The 27394-nt window shown below is 38.2% G+C and overlaps 1 protein-coding gene across 1 annotated transcript in view; it reads right to left on the minus strand.

Annotated features, from left to right (window-relative positions):
• Positions 1–499: 499 nt before the first annotated feature.
• The window catches only part of COL4A3 (collagen type IV alpha 3 chain), a 175015-nt gene continuing 148120 nt past the window's right edge, over positions 500–27394 (minus strand). Inside the window, 10 exon segments of the mRNA XM_020970941.2 lie at positions 500–3579; positions 3582–3619; positions 6533–6705; positions 6833–6947; positions 7091–7268; positions 8687–8899; positions 14503–14601; positions 17549–17674; positions 17760–17831; positions 20633–20705. Coding sequence (XP_020826600.1) covers positions 3536–3579; positions 3582–3619; positions 6533–6705; positions 6833–6947; positions 7091–7268; positions 8687–8899; positions 14503–14601; positions 17549–17674; positions 17760–17831; positions 20633–20705 — 1131 coding nt within the window. The 3' untranslated portion in view covers positions 500–3535.

A 27394-nucleotide genomic window follows, 5' to 3' on the forward strand; every position in this document is an offset into this window, starting at 1 on the left:
GTGTTTAACACTCCATGCTAGGCGCTGGGAAGATAAAGATGAAATGAGAAGTTTGTAATCTACTAGGAGAAATAGGACCGTGTTGTATGCAGATCACTGTAATGCAACATATATGATAAATCCAAACAGAATACTTTGAAAAATTTAAGGAGAAAGAAATCCCTTTTGACCATGGAGATGATCATTTGTTTCATGGAGAAGCTGGGGAGGCCTTGGAGGCAGCTTAGTATTTCACTTGGTTAAGATGTTGGGCAAGACTAGAGGAGGAATGGGATAGGCATGCACAAAGGTGAAGTCTGGCATAGGCAAATTATTTTACCAATAATTTTGTCTTATGTTTGTAACATTTTGCTATGAACAGGACAACTACCCCTTTCCTCCACACCTCTAGCTATAATATTTCATGAAATAAATCAATTACCTACTTTATCAATTATGTAAATGTGAAAATATGTAAAATATGCTTTCTTAACTAGTATTATAAAAGTTAAAGCATTGATTCAGTATTTTAGATCAAACAATTTTATTTTTAGATCATAAGTCAGCATGAATATTGTTTAAAAAACAAAATATTCCACTTTAGTTGTATATGTTGAAGTATTTATGTATTACATTAATGTTATCCATTCTTGAAACAAAAACATTACATGTTTTAAAATAACACTTCATTTCTTATATAATTAATGGTAAATGTTGTTTAGTGCTAACATAACATTTGACATATGGAAAAATTCATTTAGGTTAGATTTTGAAATTTTAACAGTCAAGCATTGCATTATTTCATTTCATTTGGAAAGTAAATTGAAATGTTTATTCTATTAAAACAGGTCTCTGGGAAATCTTTGAACAGATTGCTAAATCCCAATTTGAAATCATAGATCTAAAAAGATTATTCATGACTCATCTGCAAAGCTAAATTTTTCTAACAGAAATTGATTACTTTTTTAAAGTCAGAAATAATGGTGTAATTGAAAGTGCAGTCTCATAAATACAAAATTTCCTAGTATACAATTTGTGGAAATGACCTGGGTGTGTTAAGACCAATTTTTGACTAGGATTCCATTTGCAGTTTAGCTAAGCTCAGAGAGCCCTGGCCTGAAAATAGATTTGGGTTCTGGCTTTTGCTACTAATCAGCTGTGGCAATTTACTCAACCTCTCCTGGACTTACCTTCCTCATTTCTAAAGTTAGGAGACGGATCCATGGATGACCTTTGCAATCCTTTCTGTCTTCAAAATCTGTGACAATAGATTTATAAAAAATCTAGTTTTCAAACTTGGGTGTATTTAACTTGAAAATGAACAGAAACATTTACAAATATGGTTTTAGTATATATAAATACTAAAAGTCTTAGTATAGCTTTAAGTCTTAACAGCCTTAGTTTAAACCTGTATAAGGCTTTGGGGATGGATACTCTGTATAAAGGAATTCCCAATATATTCCTGCCAGCAGTGTTATTATCATTTGATGTCCCTTTTAAAGTGAGATAATTTAAAAGCATCAAACAAAATAATAAAAAGCATTCATTTGTTCTTGGAAAGTTTAAAATATATATTCATAGAATTAGTAAACATTTTATATTTTGTCTTTATTGAAATGTTTCTTAGGAGATAAAATGGAAAAGTTAAAGGGCTTGGTTCTACAAGAGTTAGGGTCGGTGACTGAACCTGTGAGTGCAGGGAACTCTCTGATGAGGGAAATCCTCCCACCAATGCAGTTGGGCATCTTTGCAAGCTAGAGAATTTCCTGCAGCACTGAGAGGTTAAGTGACTTGCCCTGGGTCTCAGAGCCAGCATGTGACAGAGGAGGGAACCTGCACTCAGGTCTTCCTGGGAGCAGTGCCAATTTTCTATCCATTGGGCTCATGCCTTCCCGTTTTGTATAAACTGTGTTTATGTTGTTGTTTTCTTTACTCTGGCTTGGGGTTTGGCATGAGGCGAGCCAGTGAGGGAGTGTGGCACAAATTAGGGGAACTGATTTGATGTGTCAACAAGGCCACCAGAACATGGAAGCAGAGCTTCCATCCAGCTCCAAGAGCCTGTCTTCTAAGATCTCTAACAGCAGATCAGGGCAGTCAGTGTTAAATTCTTTTCTCATGCCTATTGAATTTTTAGACATGACAGTAGATCTAGATAGTGCAGCAGAAGACAAAAAATGTGGGATTCTTCATGAATCTCAGACAGTATTTAGTTCTTCTTTTGTGGCTATAGCAGGTATTAATTATAAGAGTGTGTGTATATATATGTATATATACACACAGATATAGATATAGATATAGATATATAGATATAGATATATAGATATATAGAGAGCATTTGAAGCTCATCCAAGAACCCTGTTTTTTATTATATATGCATTGCCAGTTAATTTAACAAACTACTCTCAACATATGAAAGAATTTTATAATAAGACAAACAAGGAAATAAGTCTACAAGTGAGAATGTAAAATTGCATCAAAAACCATCTATTTTGAGCAAGATTGATTAGGTAACTGAATTTAATTAGTTAGCATTGGCACTTATAGGGATATTTCGTTGATATCCATGGTCCTATCCATTATGGGTTTTTTCATCACCATTGCAAATTGCTCCTTCTCCACATCTTCTCATCCTGGATGATCCTTCTTGTTTGTCCTAGAAGACTTTGGGCTATTTTACTATTTCATATATTCCAGTGCAGCACATGTGCTGTCCCTTCATGACTCTCCCTGTGACTATCTAATTGGCCTATCTCCTTTCTAGCCATGGGTAACCTTGATAATTCCATGGTTATTGGCAAATGAAGTGGAAAGACAAGTGCACCTGTTTCCTAATAGGGGTGCCTAATGGTTTGTGCATTTATTTAATAGAGGAAGTGTTAAAGGGAAGTATGTTTTCAAAGGAAGGATGGAAAATAGTCTATCAAAAGCAGTACTTAAAAGGTGAGAGTTGTGCCTACTTTGATAATTTGATAGCTTAAATTTATATAGCATTTGGCAATAAAGCACTTTTGTATATTTAGCTAAGGGAATGTTACAGTGAGACACGCAATGAGTCAATATGCTTTAAATTTTAGCTGTCTAGTGAGTTAGCATCAGTCCTGGGCTCTCTGCTGATAGAAGATGTGAATGGTTTGAATTGGCCATTTCTGTTCTAGGCTTTAGCAGGTTCAACAGGTGTGAGTCAATTCTGTCCAAAATACCTTTGCCTATTAAACAGTCTTCCAAATGTCCTTGAGCAACAAAGAACTCTTTCTCTGGAGTGTTGGAGAGCAGGATGGAAGTAAACAAGCCTTAAGGATACCTTGAGCCATACCCCTCCCTCCATTTGATTTGGGGTATGTAACTGCATCTCAACCATCATATATTTGGCACTTTAATGAAACCAACAATGATCTAAAGACAGTAGTAATGCTTTTTGTGAATAATCTGGTGGCACAGCACAGTAGTTTCATTCTTAAAAAGGAGTTTTTGTTATAGCACATCTATACTGCCATTTGTCAAGTTAAAAAAATTACTATTCTCTGCTTAGGTGGCAGTTTTATTTTCTGTGATTTTGTCAGTCTCTTCTCTTCATGCAAACCTGACAGCGACTGATTATCTCTCTAGCTCTCCGGCTTTCACAGTGGATGGAGTTGGTTTTCTGGGGAAAAAAATATTAAAGAGAAAGTACTTGTTTAAATTAATGTGATTTAAGTCAACACACATTTAGCCAGTGTAAGTGCTTCAGGTATAAAGACAAAAAACCTCCAAAGTCCCATTTCTTAAAGAGATTACAGTGCCTGGCATGTAGTAATCACTTAATAAATGCCTGTTGACTGAATCACTGACATTACTCTGGAGGAGACACTGCTTTTAGGAAACAGGAGAGAAAATGTATTGTGAACACATATGTGCATAAATTTGGTAGCTCAAAAAGACAAATAACTCAAAAACATATTTTAAGAGCATTTTGTCATATAAAATAGAATTCCTGAAAAAAATCTAAATCAGATTTTTGCAGATTCATTTGTACATTAGAACCACTAAAAGGAAACCTATAGTTTCCTTCTTTAAAGGAAACCTATAGTGAAACTTTTTTGTGGTATGGATTTTTTTTCATTTATTTTGTTAAGTTCAAATTTGCATATACATATGTAACAGTTTTAGAGCAATCTATATTATTTTAAATAATGAGGATTTATTTTGTTATTATGTTGACATGTTGATCTTTCCAGTGACCGTAGCAGAATATTTAGTATAAATTATCCTATTTTTAGTTGAAAAAACAGAAACACCAAAAAGTTTAATAATTTGCTCAAGCTCAGAGAGTAAGTTGAGGATAGAAATTGAACAAATAAATCTTTGACTTTTTTCACTGATTGTTTAACTTGTTGACTTACTAGTTCAGAACTAGGAAGTCCTTGATTTAGAAAAGGGTAAAAATGTTGATAATGAATCTCTGGTGGAATAGAGAATAAATGATCATGTTACTGTGGATATAAGGGCAGTTGTGCCATTTCAATCCATGGTATCAATCAGCAAGTATTAAGTGTTTATTATGTCCCGGGTTCTGTGCCAAGCTCTGGGAATATGGAGGGAAAAAGTGAAGCAATACCTGCACTTAAGGACCTTACATACACTAATGAGGAGGATAACATATACATGTATAAGTAGAGGAATAATATGCAGGGGTTGTTCTGGGAGGGAAAGTGCTAACAGCTGGGGGACCAGGAAAGAGCTCTGGAAGGAAGGGGTGGGGGAGATTGGAGTTAACCAGGGATTCCCAGAGTCAAAGATGAAGAGGGAGAGCATTCCAGGAATGAAGGACAGCCAGTGTAAAGGCCTGGACATGGGAGATGTGACAACCAGCAAACTGGCAATTATGGCTGGACCACAGAGTTTGGGAAGGGGAGAATGTTTAGGAAGACTGGAAAGGTAGTAAAAAGCCAAGTGGTGAAGAGCTTAAAATGCCAGAAAGTGGGGTTTCTTTTGATAATAGAGGTAGCAGGAAGCCACTGGAGTTTATTGAGTAGGGAGGTGGTCTGGTTAGATGTGCCAGTTAGGTAAATCACTCTGGTGGCTGTGTGGATGATGGTGTGATGTGGGGAGAAACTCGAAACAGAGAGACCAAATGGTTGGTCTGTTGTAACAATCTCATTATGTATTCTAATAGGATCATAATAATATTGTAATAACTATTGTATTAATTCAGGTGAGAATTGATGAGGCTTTGTGAGTGGACGTAAGGGACTGTATTTGAAAAATGTTGTGGCGATAGGTACAAGTTGATTTCCTATGAATGATAACTTCCTTCCTGCCAGGAGCATTCAGGTAGAAAGGTGATTTAATTATTAATAATAAGCTAAATAGAATTTCTTAGGCCTAACTTTGTTTTGATTGGAGCATCTCCATCCCAGTTTTTGAAATCTCATGTTCTAGATCACTTCACTTATTGTACTGATATCCTTTCACAAAGTCATCACATCATTGTGTAATAATAATAATAATAATAACTTGCATTTATGCAGTGCTTTAAGGTTTGCTTTAAGGGCTATAAAGTGCTTTACAAACATTACCTCAGTTTATCCTAAACACAAGTCTGGGAGGTAGGTGCTATTATTATCCCCATTTTATAAATAAAGAAACTGAGACAGACTTAGGTTCAGTGACTTGCTCAAGGTCACACAGTTAATGTCAGAATCTGTATTTAAACTATATTTAAAACTCCAGACTGACTCTAGGTCTAGCACTCTGTCCACTGCGTAAGCAGCTCACAGCTTCCTAGTAAATGAATACTCTCCATGATATTAGAGATATTTTGTGTAGGAGATGTTTTGCTGACAGCTATGATTACATTATGTACTTAGTAATAAATGGCTCTGGCTACGATTGATTCTGAAGTGCTTAGATGTTGGTGGTGCCAATCTGAAGATGGTTTTGGTAGTGTAAGTGGATTCTTTGCGTGTGAGTCAAGTAACATCAAAATTCTGCTGTCAAAAAATTGGAAACAAAATAGATGTCCATTGATTGGAGAATGGCTAAATCAGTTGTGGTACATGTAATGGAATATTACTGTGTTGTTAAGAAATGCCAACTATGATGAATACAGAGAAGCTTGGAAAGACTTATGTGAACTGATGCAAAGTTAAGTAAGTAAAGCAAAGCAAACAACATATACAATGACTTCAACTATGTAATTAGAGACAACAACTGGAAATGAATGTTGCCAAATTACAAAGGATAAGCATGGCCCAAGGAGGAGACATGAAAAGACACCTCTGCCTACTCCTTAGTAGAGCCATGAGGCCCACGGATATGGAAAATTGCATGAATTTTAAGATTTTTTTCAATATTCACTAGTTTTACTCAAAAATTTTATTTATTTTTTCTTATTTTTAAAGTTATTTTTGTCATATGCAGTGGCCCTCTGGGAGGGGCAAAGGGATGAATACATTTAGGTGATATGAAAAGATATCCCTAAAATTTATTTTAATAACAAAAGGAAATTCGGTTCTAGGTAACCTTGGAGTAGTTCTATTGAGTTTTCAGACAAGGGTTGTCTTTGAATGTTTACCTGAACATTCTCCTTGGATTTAATGAAGCCAACCAGAAACTATAAGAATTCGAATAGTAGTTGCAGGTTCCCCTGCCGTGACATTCTATAAATGGATTGGCGCGGAAGTCTTCGAGGCAGGAGCCAGGGGATGCTAGTGCTTGCCCAGAGCCTTCTGAGCCCGCACTTGTATACTGTGAAAAACAGGAGCATTAGAAGTTATCATTTCCAGGCGCCAAACAGATTATCATGTGCAGTATTAGCCCGTTAAGCTGCTAAAAATAACGCTTGCTGTGATTCTGCTTCAGCTTTTTCAGTTACCATGACAAAAGAAAATCCTTTCCAAAGAGAAATCCAGCCATCAGGACATAAAGGGATGTCAGTGGTCTGACTGTGAACTGCTATGGCCATGGCAGGACCTTCACAGACTGTACATCTGTAACATAACAAAAAATGTGGCAAATACCACCACTTTCTGGCATTATAATCATCCTAGGTTGTGTGCTATACAGAACATTTAAACACTATTAAACTAAATTTTCATCATCTTATCAAAAGAAGAAGGAAGTAATTTAGTACCTGCTAATATAAGGCTCCACAGCTCTGCCAGTAATTGGGGCCATGTTCATCGGCATCTGTGCTGTTGTTGACAGCCAGTACGAGTAGTCATTTCGGGAAGCAAAATTGCACACATCATTGGTATTACAGAACAAGAATGGCATTGTGGTAAAACGTTGTAGGCAGCTACCGAGAGTTCCTGTAAAACATAGGATTGTGCATCTTTACTAGCTGGAAATTAATTTAGTATCTCAGCTAGAGGGTCACTTTAATAAGCCATAATCTAAAGTACTTGGAAAAAACTGGATAATGGCAAATTATCAATTCGAGGATCTTTTCTTTTTCTTTTTTTGGTGAGGTTAAGTGATTTGCCCAGAGTCACACACGTAGTGAGTGTTATGTGTCTGAGGCCAGATTTGAACTCAGGTCCTCCTGACTCCAGGGCCAGTGCTCTATCCACTGTGCCACTTAGTTGTCCCCAAATTACCAATTCTATGAAACCAGCATCTCCAAATTGTAACATTGAAAGGCTGCTCATATGACAACTCAATAAAATTACAGTGAGTTTTTTTTCCATTATGTATTTAGATTGCTTTAGGAGTTTTCTGGAAGGTATATGTAAAGAATCTTTGCTAAAATCACACTCTTCAGAGCATGGAAGTGATCCTGGGTTCTCAAACTTTGTACCAGTAAAGTGCCAGGCCTGGATGGCAGGTCCTTCCAAGCTGCAAAAGTTCCAACTCTAAGTCTGGTGACAGACTATATGTTTATTGGTAGAACAAGCCTAGCTCAGTTTGGGAGATTTATCACTCTAAAGCTGACCTCCAGCTGATCATTATTTTCAGCCACAGAAACTCAGCAAAACTGTCTTCTGTAGACTAAAAGAGCTGTGACGTACAGTGGTTCAGAGGATATCCACACCCATGAAATCCCGTATCCTTGTAGTGTGAGTACAGGGAAAGAACAGGATATGCCCTTGTGTCAACCCCACTCTGAATTTTCCTATATGAATATTCCTTGCTCAGTAGACTCTTGTAAAAAGATAACAAATTTTAGACTTAAAGGCAGGCAGATGTTTTAATTCAATACTACGTGGAATGAATGGGAGGAATATTTGGCAGGATTGTTCTAACAGTTATTCTGGGATGACAGTACAGACAGATCAGTGCTTTATTTGCCCTCTGAGCTAAAAATAAATATTGGAAGTAAACTTCATAAGGAATTTGGTAGATAATGTAGGATAGGACAATTGTAGGATGGTCAAGGTCCCAAGTGAAAACTTTTGCTAGAGTCAGGCGCTCCCATATTTCAAGAAAACAATAGGCTATATGGAAACTAAACTACTTTCTTATTGGATTAGGGGCACCATCATACTTGAATTCATCTCTAAACTCACATTTTTTCACTCTTCCCTTTCTTGAAATATATACTCTAAGTTGTCTAATGTAGAGACAGAGAAAAATAGTCATTTGGGTGAGGATATTTTATTTACTTCAATATCTGGTTGCCAGTGATTCGCATTGTTTTTAATGTCCAACTTCTGAGGCAACTTCACTATATGATACAAAGTTTTCACTCCTATGAAATAAATTATTTAAGTTACATCGGAGACATTACCAAGGTCTTGTCCGTAGGCTTGTTCATTTCCCTGTACATAGAGAAGAGAATAGCCCTGATAAAGGGGCACCGTTCCTCTGGGGCATGAAGGAATCTCTGTTGATTGACTGTGACGGGTGAAGATAAAGCCTCTGATAGATGACCCAGTTGCAGGTGGTCCAAAGTTTCCAGGTTTTCCTTTTAATCCAGGCAATCCAACTGATCCAGGTGGTCCTTAAAATTATATACTTAAATGTTAGAGGAAACATGAACAAAAAATTACTGAAAAGTATGTCCATCATCGCTAAATTCCTAACGTCACTCAAAATTGTTCAATGAAATATTCATGTATGTCTATTATGGCTTATACATGGAAATGTTTGTTGTGCCTAACAATAAGAACTAACATTTATATAGTACCTAATACATGCCAGATACGGTGCTGTGCACTTTACAATTATGATCTTATTTGATCCTCGCAACCACCTTGGGAAATAGATGCTATTATTATCACCATTTGACAGATGAAGAAACCAAGGATAAGAGGTTAAGTAATTTGCTCAGGGTCACAGAGCTGCTACGTGTCTGATGCTAGATTTGAACTCAGATCTTCCTGATTCCAGGTCCAGTACTCTGTCCAATGTACTACCTAGCTGCCTCACATATAATAGGTGCTCCAATAAAGAATGAAATGAATGATTGAAATGAATGAATGGGGGCATTACTTTTTATGATTTGGCCAAACAGTATCTTCTGATGTTTTGTGTTGTCATTCTTTGTGTACATGTGTTATCTTATCCTAATATACTGAAGCTCTTTAAAAAATAAAATTTCTTAATCATATTTGTTTCCTGTCCAATACCTCGGTAACTAGCACCCTATACATTGTAAGTACTCAAATATTCATTAAATGAATTAGCTCAAATATCAGAGATCTTAGAAAGCCAAACAGAATCAACTGAAATTTCACATTTTGAAAGAGGTATGTTAGCAAAACAATTATGAGGTTACCTGCCCTTGAACAGTAAACTCAGCAAAAATGTATAAGCACTTGCCATGTGTCAGGCATTGCTGTAGGTGCTAGGAATACAAAGATAAAAGTGAAGCCCTGACCTCAAAGAGCTTCTATTCTTCTGTGTGTGTGCCCACATAGAGATAGTTAAACTGATACAAAACATGTGATTTCACAAGGGGGAAGGGCACTCCTCCTGAAGGGAGGGGTGGGCCTCATGCAGGAGCTGCCACTGGAGCTGGGCCCTGAAGGGAGCTAAGGATGCTAACAGGTGTAAAGGTTAAGAAGTAAGAGCATTCCAAGGATGGGAGGACCTTCTCTATACAGGCACTGAGGTGGCAAGCGTAACACTGTGGATTGGGAATAGTCAGTAGATCAAGGTACCTGGAATGTGCCTCACACGAGGCAAAGTCATGTGTAATCAGGCTGTAAAGATCTATTGAAGCTGGATTATGAAGGGCTTTAAATGCCAAATAAAGGAGTTTGTATTTGGTATTTTGTCCCATCGGCACTAGGAAACCACTGGAGTTATTGGATAGTGAGGTTTTATGGTCAGACCTGCGCTTAAGAGATATCACTATGGCAGCCTTGTGGAGGATGAAATGGAGTGGGAAGGACCTGGAAGGAGGGGGATCAATTAGGAGTCTATTGCAGTGGTCCAGGGGAGAGATGATGAGGGTCTGAACAAGGGGAGTGGCACTGTGAGTGAATAGAAAGGCACAGATGCAAGAGGTGCTGTGGAGGAAGAACAGATGAGGGTTGGAGGGTGAGAGGGCAGAGTGGAGAGTAACTCCAGGGTCCAAACCAGGATGACTGGAAGAGGCAATCAGTGGTGCCCTCAACAAAAATCGGGGAGTTAGGAAGAGAAGTGGGTTTCAGGGAATGATGTTTTTAAAAAATAACCCAGTTTTTATAAACTAGATAACATAAATTACTTGGGAAAGAGTTCCCTCTTTCACAACTCCTGGCAAAAAAGGAAAGACGTTTGGTGTAAATGAGGTTTTGATCAATCTCTTATACTATATACCACTATATATACTTATACCACTTTATATACTATATAAGTTCAAAACGGATGTATCACCAAAATATTAAAGATAATGCTTTGAAAATCTTTAAAAAGAATCAGATTAGGTGCCTTTTGTACTATGTCTAGGGAATGAATTCTTAAAGTATAGAGGTGATCTCAAAAATAAATAATTTTAATTACAGGAAGTTGGAAAGCTTTTATGTGATCAAAATGAATACAACTTGGGTAAGAAGGGAAGCAGTTGACTGAGAAAAAAAATCATAGTACCAAAGAGCTCTGATAAGAGTCTAATGTTCAAGATTTGTAGGCAACTAATAGAAATATGTAAGACAAAATGGATTCACGCCCAAAGGATATTAACAAACAATCCTCAAAAGAACTGCAAATTATCAGCTGTCATATAAGAGAATGCTTCAGATCAATAAAAAGAGAAATGCAAATCAAAACAACTCTGAGGTTTTGCTTCATGCCCAGCTGTTCTCCTCCCCTTGTGAGTATCAGTAGTTTGCTAAAGTTTTCTCTGTGTGGAATGATGATTCTTATCTGGACTCCTTGTACTTCAAATAACTATTTTCTTTGACACAGAGATCCCACTGTTATGTATATATCCTGAAGAGACTAAAGACAGAATGTTCCTGTGTCCACCAAAATATTCATAGTAGCTCCTTTTGTTGTAAAGAACTGGAAAGAAGGTCTTACATATCCCCCGCACTTAGCACATTGCCTGGCACATTGTCGGTTGATTGGGGAATGGCTAAACAAATTGTGGCACATGAGTAATAGATTCTTACTGTACTGGAAAACATGATAAAAAAAATTCAGAGGATCATGGGAAGACTTGGAACTGGTGCAGAGTGAATTAAGCAGAGCCAGGAAAGCAAATTACATACTGTAAATGGAAAAAAAAATATGTATGTGTATCAAAGGTTGTATAATTATAGTGTCTGTGCTTTCCCCCAAAGAGATGAGAAAATACGCTTCCCTTCCCCTCCTTTGCAGAGGTGGGGCGCTAGGTATGCCTATGGAACAATGCTTATACCAGCAGACTTGACTGATGCTGTGGTTAGTTTTGCTAACTTGTTTATTCTCTTTTTCTTCTTTGTTAAAAGGAAAAGTGAGGGGTGTGTATAGGGGATGAGGGGGTTTGGGGGAGGCAGCTAGGTGGCACAGTGGATGGAGCACCTAGATTCAGGAGGACCTGAGTTCAAATGTCACCTCAGACATATAACACTTACTAGCTGTGTGACCCTGGGCAAGTCACTTAACTTCCATTGCCAAAAAAAAAAAAAGGAAAAGTACACCAAGTAGGGAAGGGGGAGGTATACATTCCAAAATGAAGGTGATATAAAAACAAAAGCTATCCATACGAATTAGACATTTCTAAAAAAGAAAGAAAATTATGTTTTGAACCTCAGTTTGAGGTACCTTTGGGACATTCAGGTGGAAATATCCAACATGCAGCTGGGGGACTAGAGCATAGGAGAAATGAAAGGACTACATAATGTAGATTTTGGAGTCATATGCATAGGGACAAAAATTGATCCCATGGGACTAGATGAGACCAATGAGAAAAAGTAAGTATAAAGAGGGAAGGGCCCAGGCAGAGCTTGCAAAGGAGACTACAAAGGTCAGGTTGGGAAGGTAGGAGGAGAACCCTGTTATAGAAACCCAGGAAGGAGAATCCAGGAAGAAGGCAGGATCTTTAGTCCTGATTGCTGTAGACAGGTTAAGAAGCCTGAGCACTAAGAAAAGGCAGCTGGATTTGGCAATTTAAAAATTGTTGGTAGCCTTGGACAGAGCAGTTTTGTTCGAGGGGTGGGGTTAGCAGTCAGAATGCAGGAGGTAGAGAGAAGTGACTGGGCTGAGACAGTGGAAAACACCTATAAACAGCTGCTTTCTCTTTGAGTTTGACTGAAAGGGAGGAGAGATATAGGATTGTAACTTGAGGGGATGGCAATGTCAAGGGAATATTTTTTTTTTTAAGGCTGGGGACATGTTTGGAGGGAGGAAGAGGGTGCCAATGGATAAAGAGAGATCAGAGATTACAAAGAAAGAGGGAACTGCTGAAGGTCTTTCCAATGCCAAAATTCTGTGGTTTGAATTGAAGGGGTGAGCAAAATAAGACAGAACAGAACACTTTGTGAGATGTTCCAGCTTCAAGAATCAGAAAGATAGATAAAAATAGAAGAAATAGTTTCTTCTCTAGGAGAGGTTATCTATTCTACCTGTCTAAAGTCAGAACTAACCAGCTTAATGAATTTTAACAGCCCTAAATCTTTCTCTGCATTTGGGCAAGCCTTATCCATAAGTTTTTACATATGGCTTAATAACAATCTGTTTCTCTATATACATTAGTTGGTCTTTCCATTTATTAAATATTTATTGCATACAATACTTTAAATTTATATTGTAATTCTAATATATAAAGTACAATGAATTTTTGTTATTCTTTTTCTGGTGGTAGAGATACTGAAGTTCTATAAAAGTACCCCATTTTATGCATTGAGCTAATCGTGGGAAGCAAATTTTGTCACTGATATTTTCAAATTAGGAAAATGTATTGGTCCTAAGCCATCTGTACAGTCATACAAAGCCTATGTTTTCAGGGTACTTTGGATTACTCCAGAGCCAGCATTTAATAAGGGAAATTGTTAGCCTTATATTTCAACTTTTTCAACTTTGGACTTTTAACATCTGTTGTATCTTATAGATTTGGGCATTTATATTAGAAAATAGGAAGGATATTTTCAATTTTTCTTAATTTAAAAAATTCAGTGGTAAGTGTTAAGTTTGAACAGCTGGTTAGTTTTCAACATGGATGCACAGAATATTTTCATGCAGCTTTGGCAGCAGGCAATATTTAATCCAGGTTGATCACTCTGACAAATGGATTTTAAAAGCCAAGTAGAATGTATGTGTCAAGCAGTTGGTTTGTGTCCAAGTACAAGATGTCAATAGAACAACCAAGGTAGGAAATGTGTTTATGATTTAGTTAAAAGTAGTCATTCTTATGTAAGCATGAAGATGCTTCTCCAGCAATATCTGTTTCATTCTTTTTCTGGTTTTACTGATAGTTGTTCTATCTAGTGACAGATCTATGTACCTAAAGGGCAGGATTGAACCTTATCAAATTAAAATATCTATTAATGTCCCATAACATTCTACCTGACTTGTTAGAAACTGATCTGTTCAAAATAGCCTTGCAGATAAAACAGTATGGATCACTTTGACTTCCCCTGTGTTCTTTTGTATTAGAGGCAGCCAGGCTACAGAGTGGATAGAGTGCTAGGCCTGGAGTCAGGAATGTCTGATATCAAATCTAGCCTCAGGCACTTATTGGCCAAGTAACCCTGGGCAAATCTCTTAACCTCTGCTTTCCTTAGTTTCCTCAACTGTAAAATGGAGAATAAGAACAGCACCCATCTTGCAGAGTTATTGTGAGGCTCCAATGAAATAATATTTATAAAGTGTTGAGCACAATGACTGGCACATATAATATATCTATAAAATATTCTTTTTCCCTTTGCCTTTCCCTTCCCTTCTCCTGGTTTTGGAGATTGAGCCATGTAGGGTTATGGAGTAGATGAAACTGTTCTGTCTAGTAATTCCTAGATTTCTTTTCTGTTCCTCTTGACTACTTCTCTCTGTGGTTAACAGGAAGGGTAAATGAAGAAATCCCATATTACCTTGAAGTTACACAACCTCTTGCTAAACACAACATGGTACTTATTTCTCTTAGCAAATGACTCTTTACAAGCCTAATTTTGTTGAGAAAATAAGTAGAGATGTATTTACCAATTTCTCCTTTAGAGCCTTTGTTGCCTTTTTCTCCAACTGGGCCAGGAATTCCTGGTTTTCCTGGTTTCCCTGGTTGACCTCTTGGTCCTTGCAGTCCTATTCAGCACCAAACATTGCATCATTACATTCATGCATGTGGAAACGCAAAACAAAAAACAACAAATCAACCACCATTCTCATACATGAGAAAACAATAACAAAAAGAAGTAAGGGGCAGCTAGGTAGCACACAGTGTATAAAGCGCTGGACCTGGAGTCAGGAAGACCTGAGTTTAAATGTGTCCTCTGACTAGCTGTGTGATCCTGGGCAAGTCATTTAGTCACTGTTTGCTTCAATTTCTTCAATTATAAAATGGGGGTGTTTGTGGTCTGTCCTTTGTTCTTGAAGAGGATCACAACCTCAGGAAGGTGATGCCATGACTTGCAAGTGAATTGGATTTAAGTGAGAGAGGGTTGTGCAGTCATCAGCCTCACTTTTTCCTCCAGGGCCATCTGGGTACAGTGGCCAGATATAGATCTGGACAGCTGGAGATGGCCCGGGATACAGTGGGGGACTTTGGCCTTTTCTAGCTAAGGTCTGTAACAGGTCTCAGTTTGACTGAGGCAATGTGCATTCAGTGATCACAGTTTAATAAGAAATGAGGCAGAGAATGGCCTCTTTACCTAGACAAAAGGGGAAAAAAAAGGATCTGGAAGGGGAAAAAAAAGGATCTGGGAGGGGAAGAACCTCAGAGTTCTGGCCAAAACAGAAGTAATTGCTATTTACATTCATTTTGAGCCAATCAGGGCCCAAACAATGACCAAGTAGGGCTTGGCCTGGGACCTGTTGTTGGCCAGTCAATGAGAGCCAGAGTGATTTGGGGTTAAAAAAAATTTCAGAGATTTTTCTTTCCCTTTCCCTTCCCCTTCTCCTTCCTTTTCCTCTTCTCCTTCCCCTGCCTTCCTTCCTTCCTGCCTGCCTGCCTTCCTTCCTTCCTTCGAAATGAAGACTTGAAGGCTCTCTTCAGAAAATATGTTTCTCATAACTATTATTATATATTATATAGTTATAATACGTGATATTATGTGATAAGTGAGTGAGAAAGGTACAAAACTTGCTACATGATGTCTGAAGAGAGAGGTTTCCTGAAGGAAGTAGCATTTGCATTGAGCACTAAAAGTAGGTAAGAGTCAAAAAGAGTAAGATGGAGAGAGAGGGCATTCTGTGCATAGGAAATGGACTAAGTGCAGCACCCCCAGTTTGGGAGTGGGTGGGGTGAAGCAGGGAGAAAATGGTACAGCCAAAACCATTTCATACCAGCCAAAAACAGTTCAAACCAGTGAAAAACAGTTCAAACCAGCCAAAACACAGTAAAAATTTTTTCTCAGGCCCAATGATTGCCTTAATTACCTGGCCCTTTGGATCCCCAGCATCCAAAACCACTGTTTGATTTATAAAAGTAGTCATTAAAGTCATCACTGTCTTTATAGGACAGTCTGTTTTTCTCCAGGCTCAGGATCCCCAACTCCTTCAATGTGCCATGCAGTCAAGATCCTTTATTATCTACTAGACAATCAACAGTCTTTTTTAAACTTTGTTTCTTGGAGCTTAATGCAATACTCTGTACATGGGGAAGGGATTCTTTTAATCTATAATTCTGTGATTAACAGTGCAAACAAGCTAGCAAAATCTAAGATGCAAGACCTAAAATTACAAATTGACTTTCAGACCCATGGCTGGCTGAGAAAAGTAGGATTCCAGTCTGTATGTTTTTACTGTAAAGTCCACTCTGTGTGTGTGTGTGTGTGTGTGTGTGTGTGTGTGTGTGTGTGCGTGTGTGTGTGTGCGTGTGTGTGGTTTAGTGGATAAGAGAAATGGTTTGAAGCCAGAAAGACCTAGATTCAAGACCTGCCTCTGTCACATAAAAACTGGCAATGTTGTATAATTCTGGGCAAGTCACCTACATTTGCAGTGTTCTGGGAAGCCTTCTGAGACTTAGAAATAAATGGAAGAGAAAGTGCCAATTTGCATAGATAGAGTTTCCTCACTTAGGAGTTGGGCAAAGTAATGCAATCATAGGTACAATCCTTGTCCCTACATGGTAGATGTTAGTTGCCTAACATCCCCCTTTTAAAGAGACTCCACTGTATTAAGCACCCATGGGCAAAGTGACTTATTTTATATCAGGAAAGGTTATCTTTCAGAGAACTTATAATTGATTATGGCATATAATCAGGACAAACATTCAAAACATATTTATCTAAAAAACACATACAAGTCAACTGATTTTCTTAAGGTTGTATTCTGTGATAGTTCAATATAGATTCAACACTTTTAGCTGCCAGCTAGATCACTGGGTTTATCATTGCAATATGCCGTCTGAAGTTGTATTTTTGACCTCAAAACAAATGACTAGTATTTTTTTTTAGGTGAGGCAATTGGGGTTAAGTGACTTACCCAGGGTCACACAGCTAGGAAGTATCAAATGTCTGGTCTGAGATCAGATTTGAACTCAGGTCCTCCTGACTCCAGGGCTGGTGCTCTATACACTATACTGTCTAGCTGCCCCATGACTACTGTCTTAATCTTGGGAAGCAGAAGAGTATATAAATTTAATAGTATAATAGATACTAGTTTAGAGTTAGTAGAACCTGAGTGTGATTCCAGACTTTGGTATTTATTAGCTTTGGCAAATCACTTACCCAATCTGTCTCAACTTCCTTATCTGTGAAACGAGAATAATAATACTTGTATCTCTCTACCTGCCCCAGTTGTTGTGAGGCAAACATTTTGCAAAGCTTAAAACACAATCTTGTTCATAGATTTAGAATTTTAAATGACTGCCTGGATCATCTGATCAGCTTCTTTTATGAAGGAGGCAACTGAAACCCCCAAATATGAAATGACATGTCCACAATTACAAAGGTAGAAAGTAGCAGATCTAGAATTAAAATGTATATTCTTTGACCAATTCTGCTGTTATTTCCAATTGCCAGGTTGTAAGTGTCAACAGTTATTATAGAATGACCTCTCAGTGATTCAGTTTCATATATCTGATCCCAACCTGGGTATCCTGCTGGTCCTTGTGGTCCTGGTTCTCCCTGCATTCCTGGGTCTCCAGGTTGACCAGGAGGCCCTGGGCTCCCTGGCAGGGATATAATTTTAATTGTTCCAGGGTCTCCAGGTTGACCTATTGACACAAACATAATAAAAAGATGATTTATTACCTTTAGAAGTGTTCTGTTAATCTTCATAAAATACCAAAAAAAATTTACCAGGAGGTCCTTTTGGCCCAATTGACCCAGGAGGCCCAAATGGTCCTGGAGGTCCTAGGTTGCCCTTTTCTCCTACAGGAAAAACAAAATTTATAATAATCATATAGTCGTTATACTTTGGGTAATGGCTTCAAGCCACTTCTACCTTAAGGTTTGTGATATACTTTAAACCAGAGGTTCTCAATTTTTTTTGTGTTATAGAACTCTTGGGCAGTCTGGTGAAGGTTACGAACTCTTCTGCAAATCGTGTTTTAAAATACATGAAATAAAATACATAAGGATTTCAAAGGAAACTATATTGAAATATAGTTATCAGAATATGAAAAAACAAAACAAGCTCACTGACACTGAGTTAAGAGTCCCTGCTCTACATAGAGACTATAGATTAGAGATATAGAGGTTAACATTAGAACCATTATTATGTATCCTGCCTGAGGCATGGCTCCAGAATAAGAGTTGGAGGTGACATGATCTAAACTCTGTCAATTCAGAGGAAGTTTCTAATCTTGACATTTGATGAAGATTCCAGTCTAATCACATGCTTGGCCAAGCTATATGCAGATGCACAAAGTGGAAGAGGCAACAAAAAACTCATTTTGTAGGTCAAGGGGTTCTTAATAACTAATTTCCTGAATTTAGAAACCAATTCAGTTTCTTTAAATTTTAGAATAGAGACATTATGAAGCCAAGCCTCATTAAAAGTTTATTATTATATACTTATTATCTCCTGGTGAGAGACACTGCTTAGATATTATGGTTGTCAGTGTTCTTACATCATTATTGGAGGTTTACCGAATACGGGTATGGCAGGACATCTCTTTCTAGTACCCTTGAGAGTAAATGTAAACCCTATCTGCTTTTTACCTAAACTTGCTAAATGGTGAGGTTCCACTTTTGTTTCTAGCCTTTGACACAGGTAAACTGAGGATAAGAAGATCCCTGAATCATGAGCCGAGGTATTAGCTTTTGCTTTGTGGCCCAAACCCGATTTAGCTATAATTGGGAAATATTTAACAAAATAAATAAAAATACAATAGAGCACTGATAACATGCGGTTTTCTAAGTCAATATGTAGGTTCAGGGATCCTTATGTACAGTTGAGTGCCCCTCACTTCTGTTTGAGTTTGACACCATGAACAATATGCTCACTTTAAGTCATCTAGTTAATGAATGCAATTTTCAGGAAATAAGTACGTGTCTTGAGTGAAATAAGGAATAGGGACTGGGCCTGTGATTTTGCTGGTATAGAGAATTCCTAAGTAAAGTGACTCCTGCCAAAAAGGGTGGCACCTTCTTTGCAATTTATAATCTTAGAGAGTTGCCTAGAGCAGTGGTGTCAGACTCATAGAATAGAGGGCCAAGAATCCATAGATAAGAACCCCTGTGCACTGCACATTGGCTTAGTTTTAAAAGGTGATATTATCTATGTTTCACTGCATTTTTACTTATTTTATTAAATATTTCCCAATTACAGTGTAATCTGGTTTGGGCAGTACCATGGAATGTTGTAGGCATCCAGGCCTTGCAAGTTTGATACCTCTGGCTTAGAGGCTGTGTCCAAAGTCACAGCAGCCAGTTCTGGGTCAGAAGCAGAACCAGAATCCAGGCGTTTCTGGCTCTGAAGCTGGTTTTCTTGTCACTATGCCACATGGCTTCTCAGGATTGAGGGGGGAGAGACAAAAACACAACACAATAAAAATATAACATTAATAGTGAAGGTGAATTGGTACAATTGTTCAGAAAGTTGCCATCTTAATGAAATATTCAGCGTGAAGAAATCTTTTTGTCCTTAACTTTTTGAATTAAAAATTCCCAAGCAAAAAATACAAAACAACAGTAACATTTTGTGGGACTGACTGGAAGATCCAGTGGCTTATCTAGGAGCTTAGGGAAGAGAACAATTGTCTTCGTTCTACAAAGTTGGCAGTATTGACCTCAGCAATTCTTTTGGGAAGATTTCCTCAGGACTTCTTGTATAGTCTACTGACATTGGTGTATTGCTTTAAGGTGTGCAGACTGCATACCCTACTTCATCTAATCCTTACAACAACCCTCACTCACTAAGTTGCTTAATATTTTTATACTATATGATGATAAATAAAAGTAGTGCAATCATCTTCATTCCACAGATGTGAAAAATGAGGCTCACAGAGACTGTGACTTGTCCATAGTCACGTAACAAGAGATTGTCAGAGATGGAATTTGAATATTGGGCCTTCTGACTTAAGTCCAACACTCAGGCTACCATGCAGCCTCAGCAAGCCTAAAAGTGGGCACCTTCTATAGTATCTGGAATATTTTCTAAGCTTAGAGGGAAGTGGTTGGCGCTAGGAATTCTTTGAAGGTAAGTGAACTATCTTGGCTGTCAAGTCTAGCAAAGCTTTTCAGATCTTCTCCTCTGATTTTTGGCTAATGTATTGCATTAAAGGGTCAGTATAAAGATTAGATTGAAAATTCTTTCTATTGCCTTCTGAAACCCATCTCAAATGTCCTTGTCTTCTACAACTCATTATTTTTTTGGTTCCATTCACCTTAGGTGAACTTATTACTTAAATATTTCTTCTTTGCATGGCAAAAACTTTCTTGATTTACAAAGAAAATACTATGGGAATTAACTGGATAGGACAAGATCATTAAGACAAATGCATTGCCTTACAACCTCATATAAAGGTCATGGCACTCAAAGGTTTGCTATCAATGAAAGATTCCTTGTTTATTTTCTGAAACTTTTAAAGTTGTTTTTATTTTGTTCTCATGGTGATATGCATTTCCCCTACATCAAAGCTTTGAATCTGGGAACTTTAGTCATCAGCTTATAATTGGAGATTGTATTTGTTCCCCCAGAGCAGTGCAGAGGACATTTAGACAAGTACCTGTCATGCCAGGAAATCCTTGAAATCCAGGATCCCCTCCAAAACCTGGAAAACCTGGGGTACCTGGCATTCCCTGTAATTTAAAACAAGGTAATTGCAGAGGAGTTACTACATCAAAATGTTGTCATAAAGTTTTCTTCTTGAGGTAGATAGTAAAATACAATATAATACTGAGAAAGTTGGGCAGTAAAGGTTGGCATAATTTGTCTATTTCAGACCAGTCCCTTGGCTAATCAGACATATTCCAGAGACAGGGGTTTTTCATCAAGAAAATCATTCTTTGTAATTTCAATGTAGTATGTTTAATATAATATTATTACAATATATTATTATATATTGTAAAATATATTACATATATAACTATATAATACATTATATTGTATATAATAATATGTACTAATATTATTATAATACAGCATTTTCAGAAGTCTACTAGATATAACTTTTTGGATGTGGATGCTTTACAGATGAAAGCAGACATTTAGCCAGATTAAAAATTACAATTTGTGTTTGTAATTATAACAAAGGTGATATAACAGATGGAATGGTAATGTCCAAGCCAACAGGGGTATTAGTTTACATTGTGTATGTATGGGGGGAGTGTTGAGGGAGCAGGAAATATGGGAAACCTGGGATAGAAAAGGAGCTAGGGACATTGCCAATTTTTAGGGATGACAGGTGCTAAAATGATCAATGAGTCAATCAACAAGCATTTATTAAGCACCTACTATATGCCAGGTACTGGGGATACAAATACAATAAATGCAATAATCTCTACTCCTAGGGAGCTTACACTCTTCGGGAAGAGACAACAAAGACCTGTATAAGTATATACAGAATAAATACAAATAAATTCAAAGTCGTTTGGTACCAGGTCAGAAAAGGCTTAATGTATATCTGTCAAAGGCACCACCATCCTTTCGGTCTCCCAGATTTGTAGTTTTGGTGTTATACTTGATGCCTTCATCCACATAGCCAGTTAGTTGCCAGATCTTACTGTTTCTACCTCATTTTCCTCACAGCCAACCCCTTCACTCTACTCACATAGCTTTAGGCCCACATCACCTCTCCCCCAGATTATCACAACAACCTCATAACAGATGGGACCTTGACACTCCCTCCACTCCACTGATTTCCTGCTGTTCCTAGGACAAAATAGAATTTCTGTTTAGCTTTTAAAACCCTATACAGTAATCTAGCTTTCCAGCATCATTTGACATTAATTACTACACTTCCCACATTCTGTGTTGCAGCCACATTGGTCTTTTCTTTCTTCTTCACACATAACACTTCATTTCCTGTTTCCATACCTTTGGCTGCATCACATGCCTGGAAGATATTATCTTATCTCCACTTCTCCACCTCATAGTCAGTCTCTTTATTCCTTGAAGATTTAGCTTAAACATCATCTTCTACATGATGCCATACCTAATTTTCCCCAACTGCCCATACCCCCTTCTAAAACTACCTTGTAATTAATTTGCATATATTTGTATTTATTCATTTTATACGTGCTTGTCTCTCCCATTAGAATCCAATCCAAATCCAAGAAATGTTTATTAGGCTCCTACTATGTGCTAGGCATTATGCTAAATACTGGGGATACAATTAATAAAAAGACAGTCCCTGCCCTTAAGGAGCTTACAGTCTAATAAGGGCAAAAGGAGGCAGGACAGCAGGGTTGGAGGAGATACCTGGGGGTACTAGGCAGGGGCATTTTGTTCCCTTGTTGTTGGGTCATTTCAATCATGTCTGACTCTGTGGCCCCATTTGGGGTTTTCTTGGCAGAGATACTGGAGTGGTTTGCCATTTCCTTCTCCAGCTTTTTTTTTTTTTAGGCAATTGGGGTTAAGCGACTTGCCCAGGGTCACACAGCTAGTTAAGTGTTAAGTGTTTGGTCTGAGGCCAGATTTGAACTAAGGTCCTCCTGACTTCAGGGCCAGTGCTCTATCCACTATGCCACCTAGCTGTCCCTCCAGCTAATTTTACAGATGAGGAAACTGAGGTAAGCAAGGTTAAATGACTTGCACAGCTAGTAAGTGTCTAAGGCTAAATTTGAATTCAGGTTTTCCTGACTGTAGGTCTGGTACTCTATCCATCACACCACCTAGCTGTCCCATCTTATTCCCTAGAGTTGAAAAAAACCAGTCAGGGCAGCAAATGTGGAGTGGAGTAAGCCCAGAAGTCCAGTTTCTCCTTTCTATAAAGAAAAGCATCGGGAGGAGTTTGGTACTCTACCCTCTAGCCCTCTGATCAAAGGGAAGGGGAAACTAAGGGAGGTGCTGTCAGTTAAGGCTTGAGTCAGCAGAATGGTGATAAAATCAGAGATCATGTGCTTAATCTGGGGGGGGGAGGTCATCTTGTTCCCAGGAGTCCGGAAAGAACAGGGCCTCAGATGCAGAGTGAATGCAATCTTATACTTGTATCTTTGACACCTAGCACATAATAGGTACTTTAAAATACTTGTTTTATTGTTGAGCTGTATCCTGAAGGAAGAGAGGGCTTTAGTGAGGCCCAGGGGCAGACAGAGTGAACAGTAGGCCAATGAAAAGGTGTGGAGTGTACTGGGGGAGGATCAGAGTTCAGTTTCGCTGGATTTTAGAGCATTGGAGGGATAGTAATCATGTATAATGAATATGGAAAATAAGTTGGGGCAAATTTGTGAAGGGCTTTAAAAACTAAACAGAGGAGTTTACGTATGATTCCAGAGGCATTGGGAAGTCATTGGAATTTGGAAGTCTCAGACACGAGTACTGAATAGATACCAAACTGCCAAGTAGCTTAGATTGGAACAAGAAGTTCCCAGAGGCTTTTAATCAAAGCAATAATTAGTCAATTTCTTTCACTATATAGCTAAAATGAATTCTGGGAAAATGCTACTGGTTGGAAGTAATGAGATGAGACATGCAAAAACATGCTAACAGATAACAATTTAAAAAGCTTTTTAAAGCTATGTTTGAGCCAGGAAGAGGCCATCTTCTCAGGACAGATGATGTAATGTTCATCTAGAGCAGTGAAGAGGTAGAATTACTCAGCTGCTTTTTTGCTTCTTCTCTATTAAGGGGAATGATCTTCCTATTGGAAAGGGCATAATAGTCATGGTTAGGAAACAATGAAAACTCAGAATTGATGAAGAAATAGTAAGGACTTGAGCACTCAGAAGGTTTAATTGAATTCAGGTCTTAGGACCCAGGTGACATGTTCCAAGGTTTGGAAATAACTTTTGATATAACTGTATCAAGAGACAAGTACATACATTGCCTTGTAGGCAATCTTTGAAGGATTACCGAAAATGGCAGAGATGGCAGAGGACTAGAGCCAAATATGCCATGGAAAGAAGCTGGAAGATCTAAATTCAAATCCCAGCTCTGCCATTATGACCTACAGAACATTTCACCTCTCTGGACCTCAGGGTCTTTATGTAGAATGAAGGGTTTCGACTAGATAGCCTATAAGGTCTCTTCTAGTTCAAATTGCTATGATCCTGTGAACCATCTTAATTTTCAAACACGGAAGTACTGGAAGCTACAGAGCAGTGCTTTTAATGTTGGTCTTTGACAATTCCAGCATAGATGATTAAATAGATTACAAAACCTGAAAAAACGAAGTGGTGATAACTAGGAGCCATGATGAGTTCATTAAGATTATCTTCTTTATTAGATTATAAAAATGTTCACTAGATTATAAAATTCTTGACTGAAATGACTATATTGTATTAATCTTCTAAAAATGCCCCCCAACACTTAACACAGTGCATTGCAGGTATTTAAGTTTGTTGAATAAATGAATAAAAGCTCATTTCATCTTCTTTTGTGATAAGGTTAGTAAACTAGTAATAGATCAGGAGACTTACAAAATAATATATCTTTATTTCAGCAAAGCACTCAATAAAATCTTTCATGATATACTTGTTAAGATGGAAAAGTATGGACTGGATGATAGTGCAGTGAAATGTATTATTGTGGCTTCTCTCAGTCCTCATTCTTCTTGATCTTTCCATAGCATTTTACACAGCTCACTACCTTTTCCTGGATCAACTCTCCTCTGGAGTTTTATGGCATTACTCTCTTTTGGTTCTTTTGCCTTCTCAGTCCCTTTGCTGGATCTTCATGTCACACCTACTAACTACAGGTAATCCCCAAGACTGTCCTCGGCTTTTTTTCCTCTCTCTATCCTGTCTTTCACTTGGTGACCGTATCAGCTTCCAAAGGTTCAGTGATCAGCTTTAGATCATCCCTATCCAGATGTATATATCCAGCCCTAGTCTTTTCTGAGCTCTAGTCCCACACTATCAACTGCTAACTGGATGTTCCCCAGGCATCTCAAATTCACAGATTTCATTGTCTCCCTCCACCCCCAAACCCACCCTTATTATTTCCCTATTACTATTGAGGGATCCACCAATCTTCTGGTTACCTAGGTCCACAACATCTGTGCCCTCCTCATCGCCACCCATATCCAGGCATTTGTCAAATTTTGTCACTTCTACCTCTGACTCTCTGCTCACACGACCACCACCCTAGTTCAGGCCATTACCACTTCACACTTAGACTATTACTTTAGCCTTATGATTGGTTTCACTGGATTAAGTCTCTCTCTACTACAATCCATTTCCCATAGCTGCCAAAGTGATTTTAGCCTAATATAAGGAAGAATTTTCTAATAATCAGAATTGTTTCCAAGTTTAATTGGATAATGTATGAGGTACCGAACTCTAAACACTGGAAATGGTGATGTAGAAGCTAAAAAAATCACTTTTCTGGGAAGTTGTATGAAGGATTGCTGTGTTGTGTGGGAGGCTAGTGTAGAGTAGATAATCTTTGGGGTATTTTTATTTCAAGTCAACAAACATTTTTAAAAGCGCTTATTTTTCGTAAGTGACTAAAGAGCAAAAGTGATAGAAAACTTGAAGCCCAAAAAGCCAAATGATCATAAGACATTTAAGTATGATATTGGCAGGAAGACAACAAGCAAGTGAAAAATGGAAAAGATCTGCTATGATTTCTATAAAAAACTCTTTTCTCCATCATAGATGGTGGAACTAATACTTTTGGGCTCTGTCATCACGGTGTTCGGGGTACGTATGAGGAAGCAGCAATGGCAGTCAGAAAAATACAGGCAGAACAGCCATACTAGCCCATATATACACACGGAAGAGGTCTGTACCGGAGGCAATATGCCTTTTTTTCCCTTTTGGGTGAGGCAGTCGGAGTTAAGTGACTTGCCCAGGGTCACACAGCTAGGAAGTGTCAAGTGTCTGAGGCTGGATTTGAGCTCAGGTTCTCCTGATTCCAAGGCTGGAGCTCTATCCACTGTGCCACCTAGCTGCCCCTGAGGCAATATTTTTTGGAGGGATTAAATGATCACTTCTTAGGATACCTGAAAGGGGGAAGATGTGAAATATTTGGGGGAAACACGCATAGGAGGGGAGATAAGATACATGCACAAATATGGTTGGCTGTTGTCCCTCATGCTCAAAGACCACCAAAATGACGTCACTGTGTTAGGGTCAAGGCACAGGGTGTCTGACTGTTGCTATCAAACCAATCTGAGCTTGGAAGGCTCTGCCACGGGTCAAGCATAAATAATCCATGTGAAACATTTGGAGTGGAGAGGTTTCTAAGTTAGTGCATCTCTTGTTTCTTTTGGGTTACTGCAATTCTACTTTGCTCATAGAGCATAGTGACTTCTTTGATGTGGGCATGCTGGGTGGTCCTGTGCCAGTGTCTCCCATGTCTCACAATCAACTCCAAAGTTCTTCAAAGAGACCTTGAGAGTGTCCTTGTATCGCTTCTTCTGGCCTCCAATTGAGTGTTGGCCTTGTGTGAGTTCTCCATAAAATGGTCTTTTAGGCAGCTATATGTTTGGCATTCAACAATGTAGCCAGCCCATCAGAGTTCCCTCTCTGCAGAAGGGTTTGAATGTTGTCAGTTCAGCTCAAGAAAGGACTTCAGTATCTAGTATCTTATCCTGCCAGGAGATCTTCAGAATCGTCCTAAGACAATTCAAATGGAAACGATTCAGTTTCCTGGCATGGCGCTGGTGTATCGTCTAGGTTTCACAGGCATACAGCAATGAGGTCAGCACAATAACTCTGTAGGCCTTCAGTTTAGTAGGCAGTCTAATACCTCTTCTCTCCCACACTTTCCTTCAGAGCCTCCAAAACACTGAGCTAGCTCTGGCAACGCGTGTGTCAACCTTATCATCTGTGTGAAAATCCCTGGAAAATATGTTGCCAAGGTAAGTGAGCTTATCCATAGTATTTGAAATTTCTCCATTTGCTGTAACTGATGGTTCCCTGTATGGATGGTACAGTGTTGGCTGGTGGAGAGCCTCTGTTTTCTTGTTTGCCAAAATTGTCAGGTCAAAATTAGCTTAAGCGGCAGAGGATTGATCCATACTGTTACATCTCAGCCTCAGAGGCTACATTAAGTGATAATTATGTGAACAAAAAGTCATGCACCAACTCTCCCTCAACAATTATAATTTTTTATATACAAATAATAATTATAAATTATACATAATCTATATTATATACATTATATTATATGTAATATGTTGTATTATATATTGTCATATACATTATAAATAACAATTATTATGCACAAATATAAGGCAGCATGAAATATAAATGCTTGGGAAATGTCCAAAGAGGTATTTATTTCAACTTAGGTGTTCAGGGAAAGCTTCACGGAGGAAATAAGATAGGTGTCGGGGCCTTAAAGGATGAATGGTGTTTTAACAGGTAGAGATAGTAGAGTA

The sequence above is a fragment of the Phascolarctos cinereus genome, unplaced genomic scaffold (genome assembly GCF_003287225.1).
Source record: "Phascolarctos cinereus isolate Bilbo 61053 unplaced genomic scaffold, phaCin_HiC Scaffold_7;HRSCAF=346, whole genome shotgun sequence".
NCBI lineage: Eukaryota > Metazoa > Chordata > Mammalia > Diprotodontia > Phascolarctidae > Phascolarctos > Phascolarctos cinereus.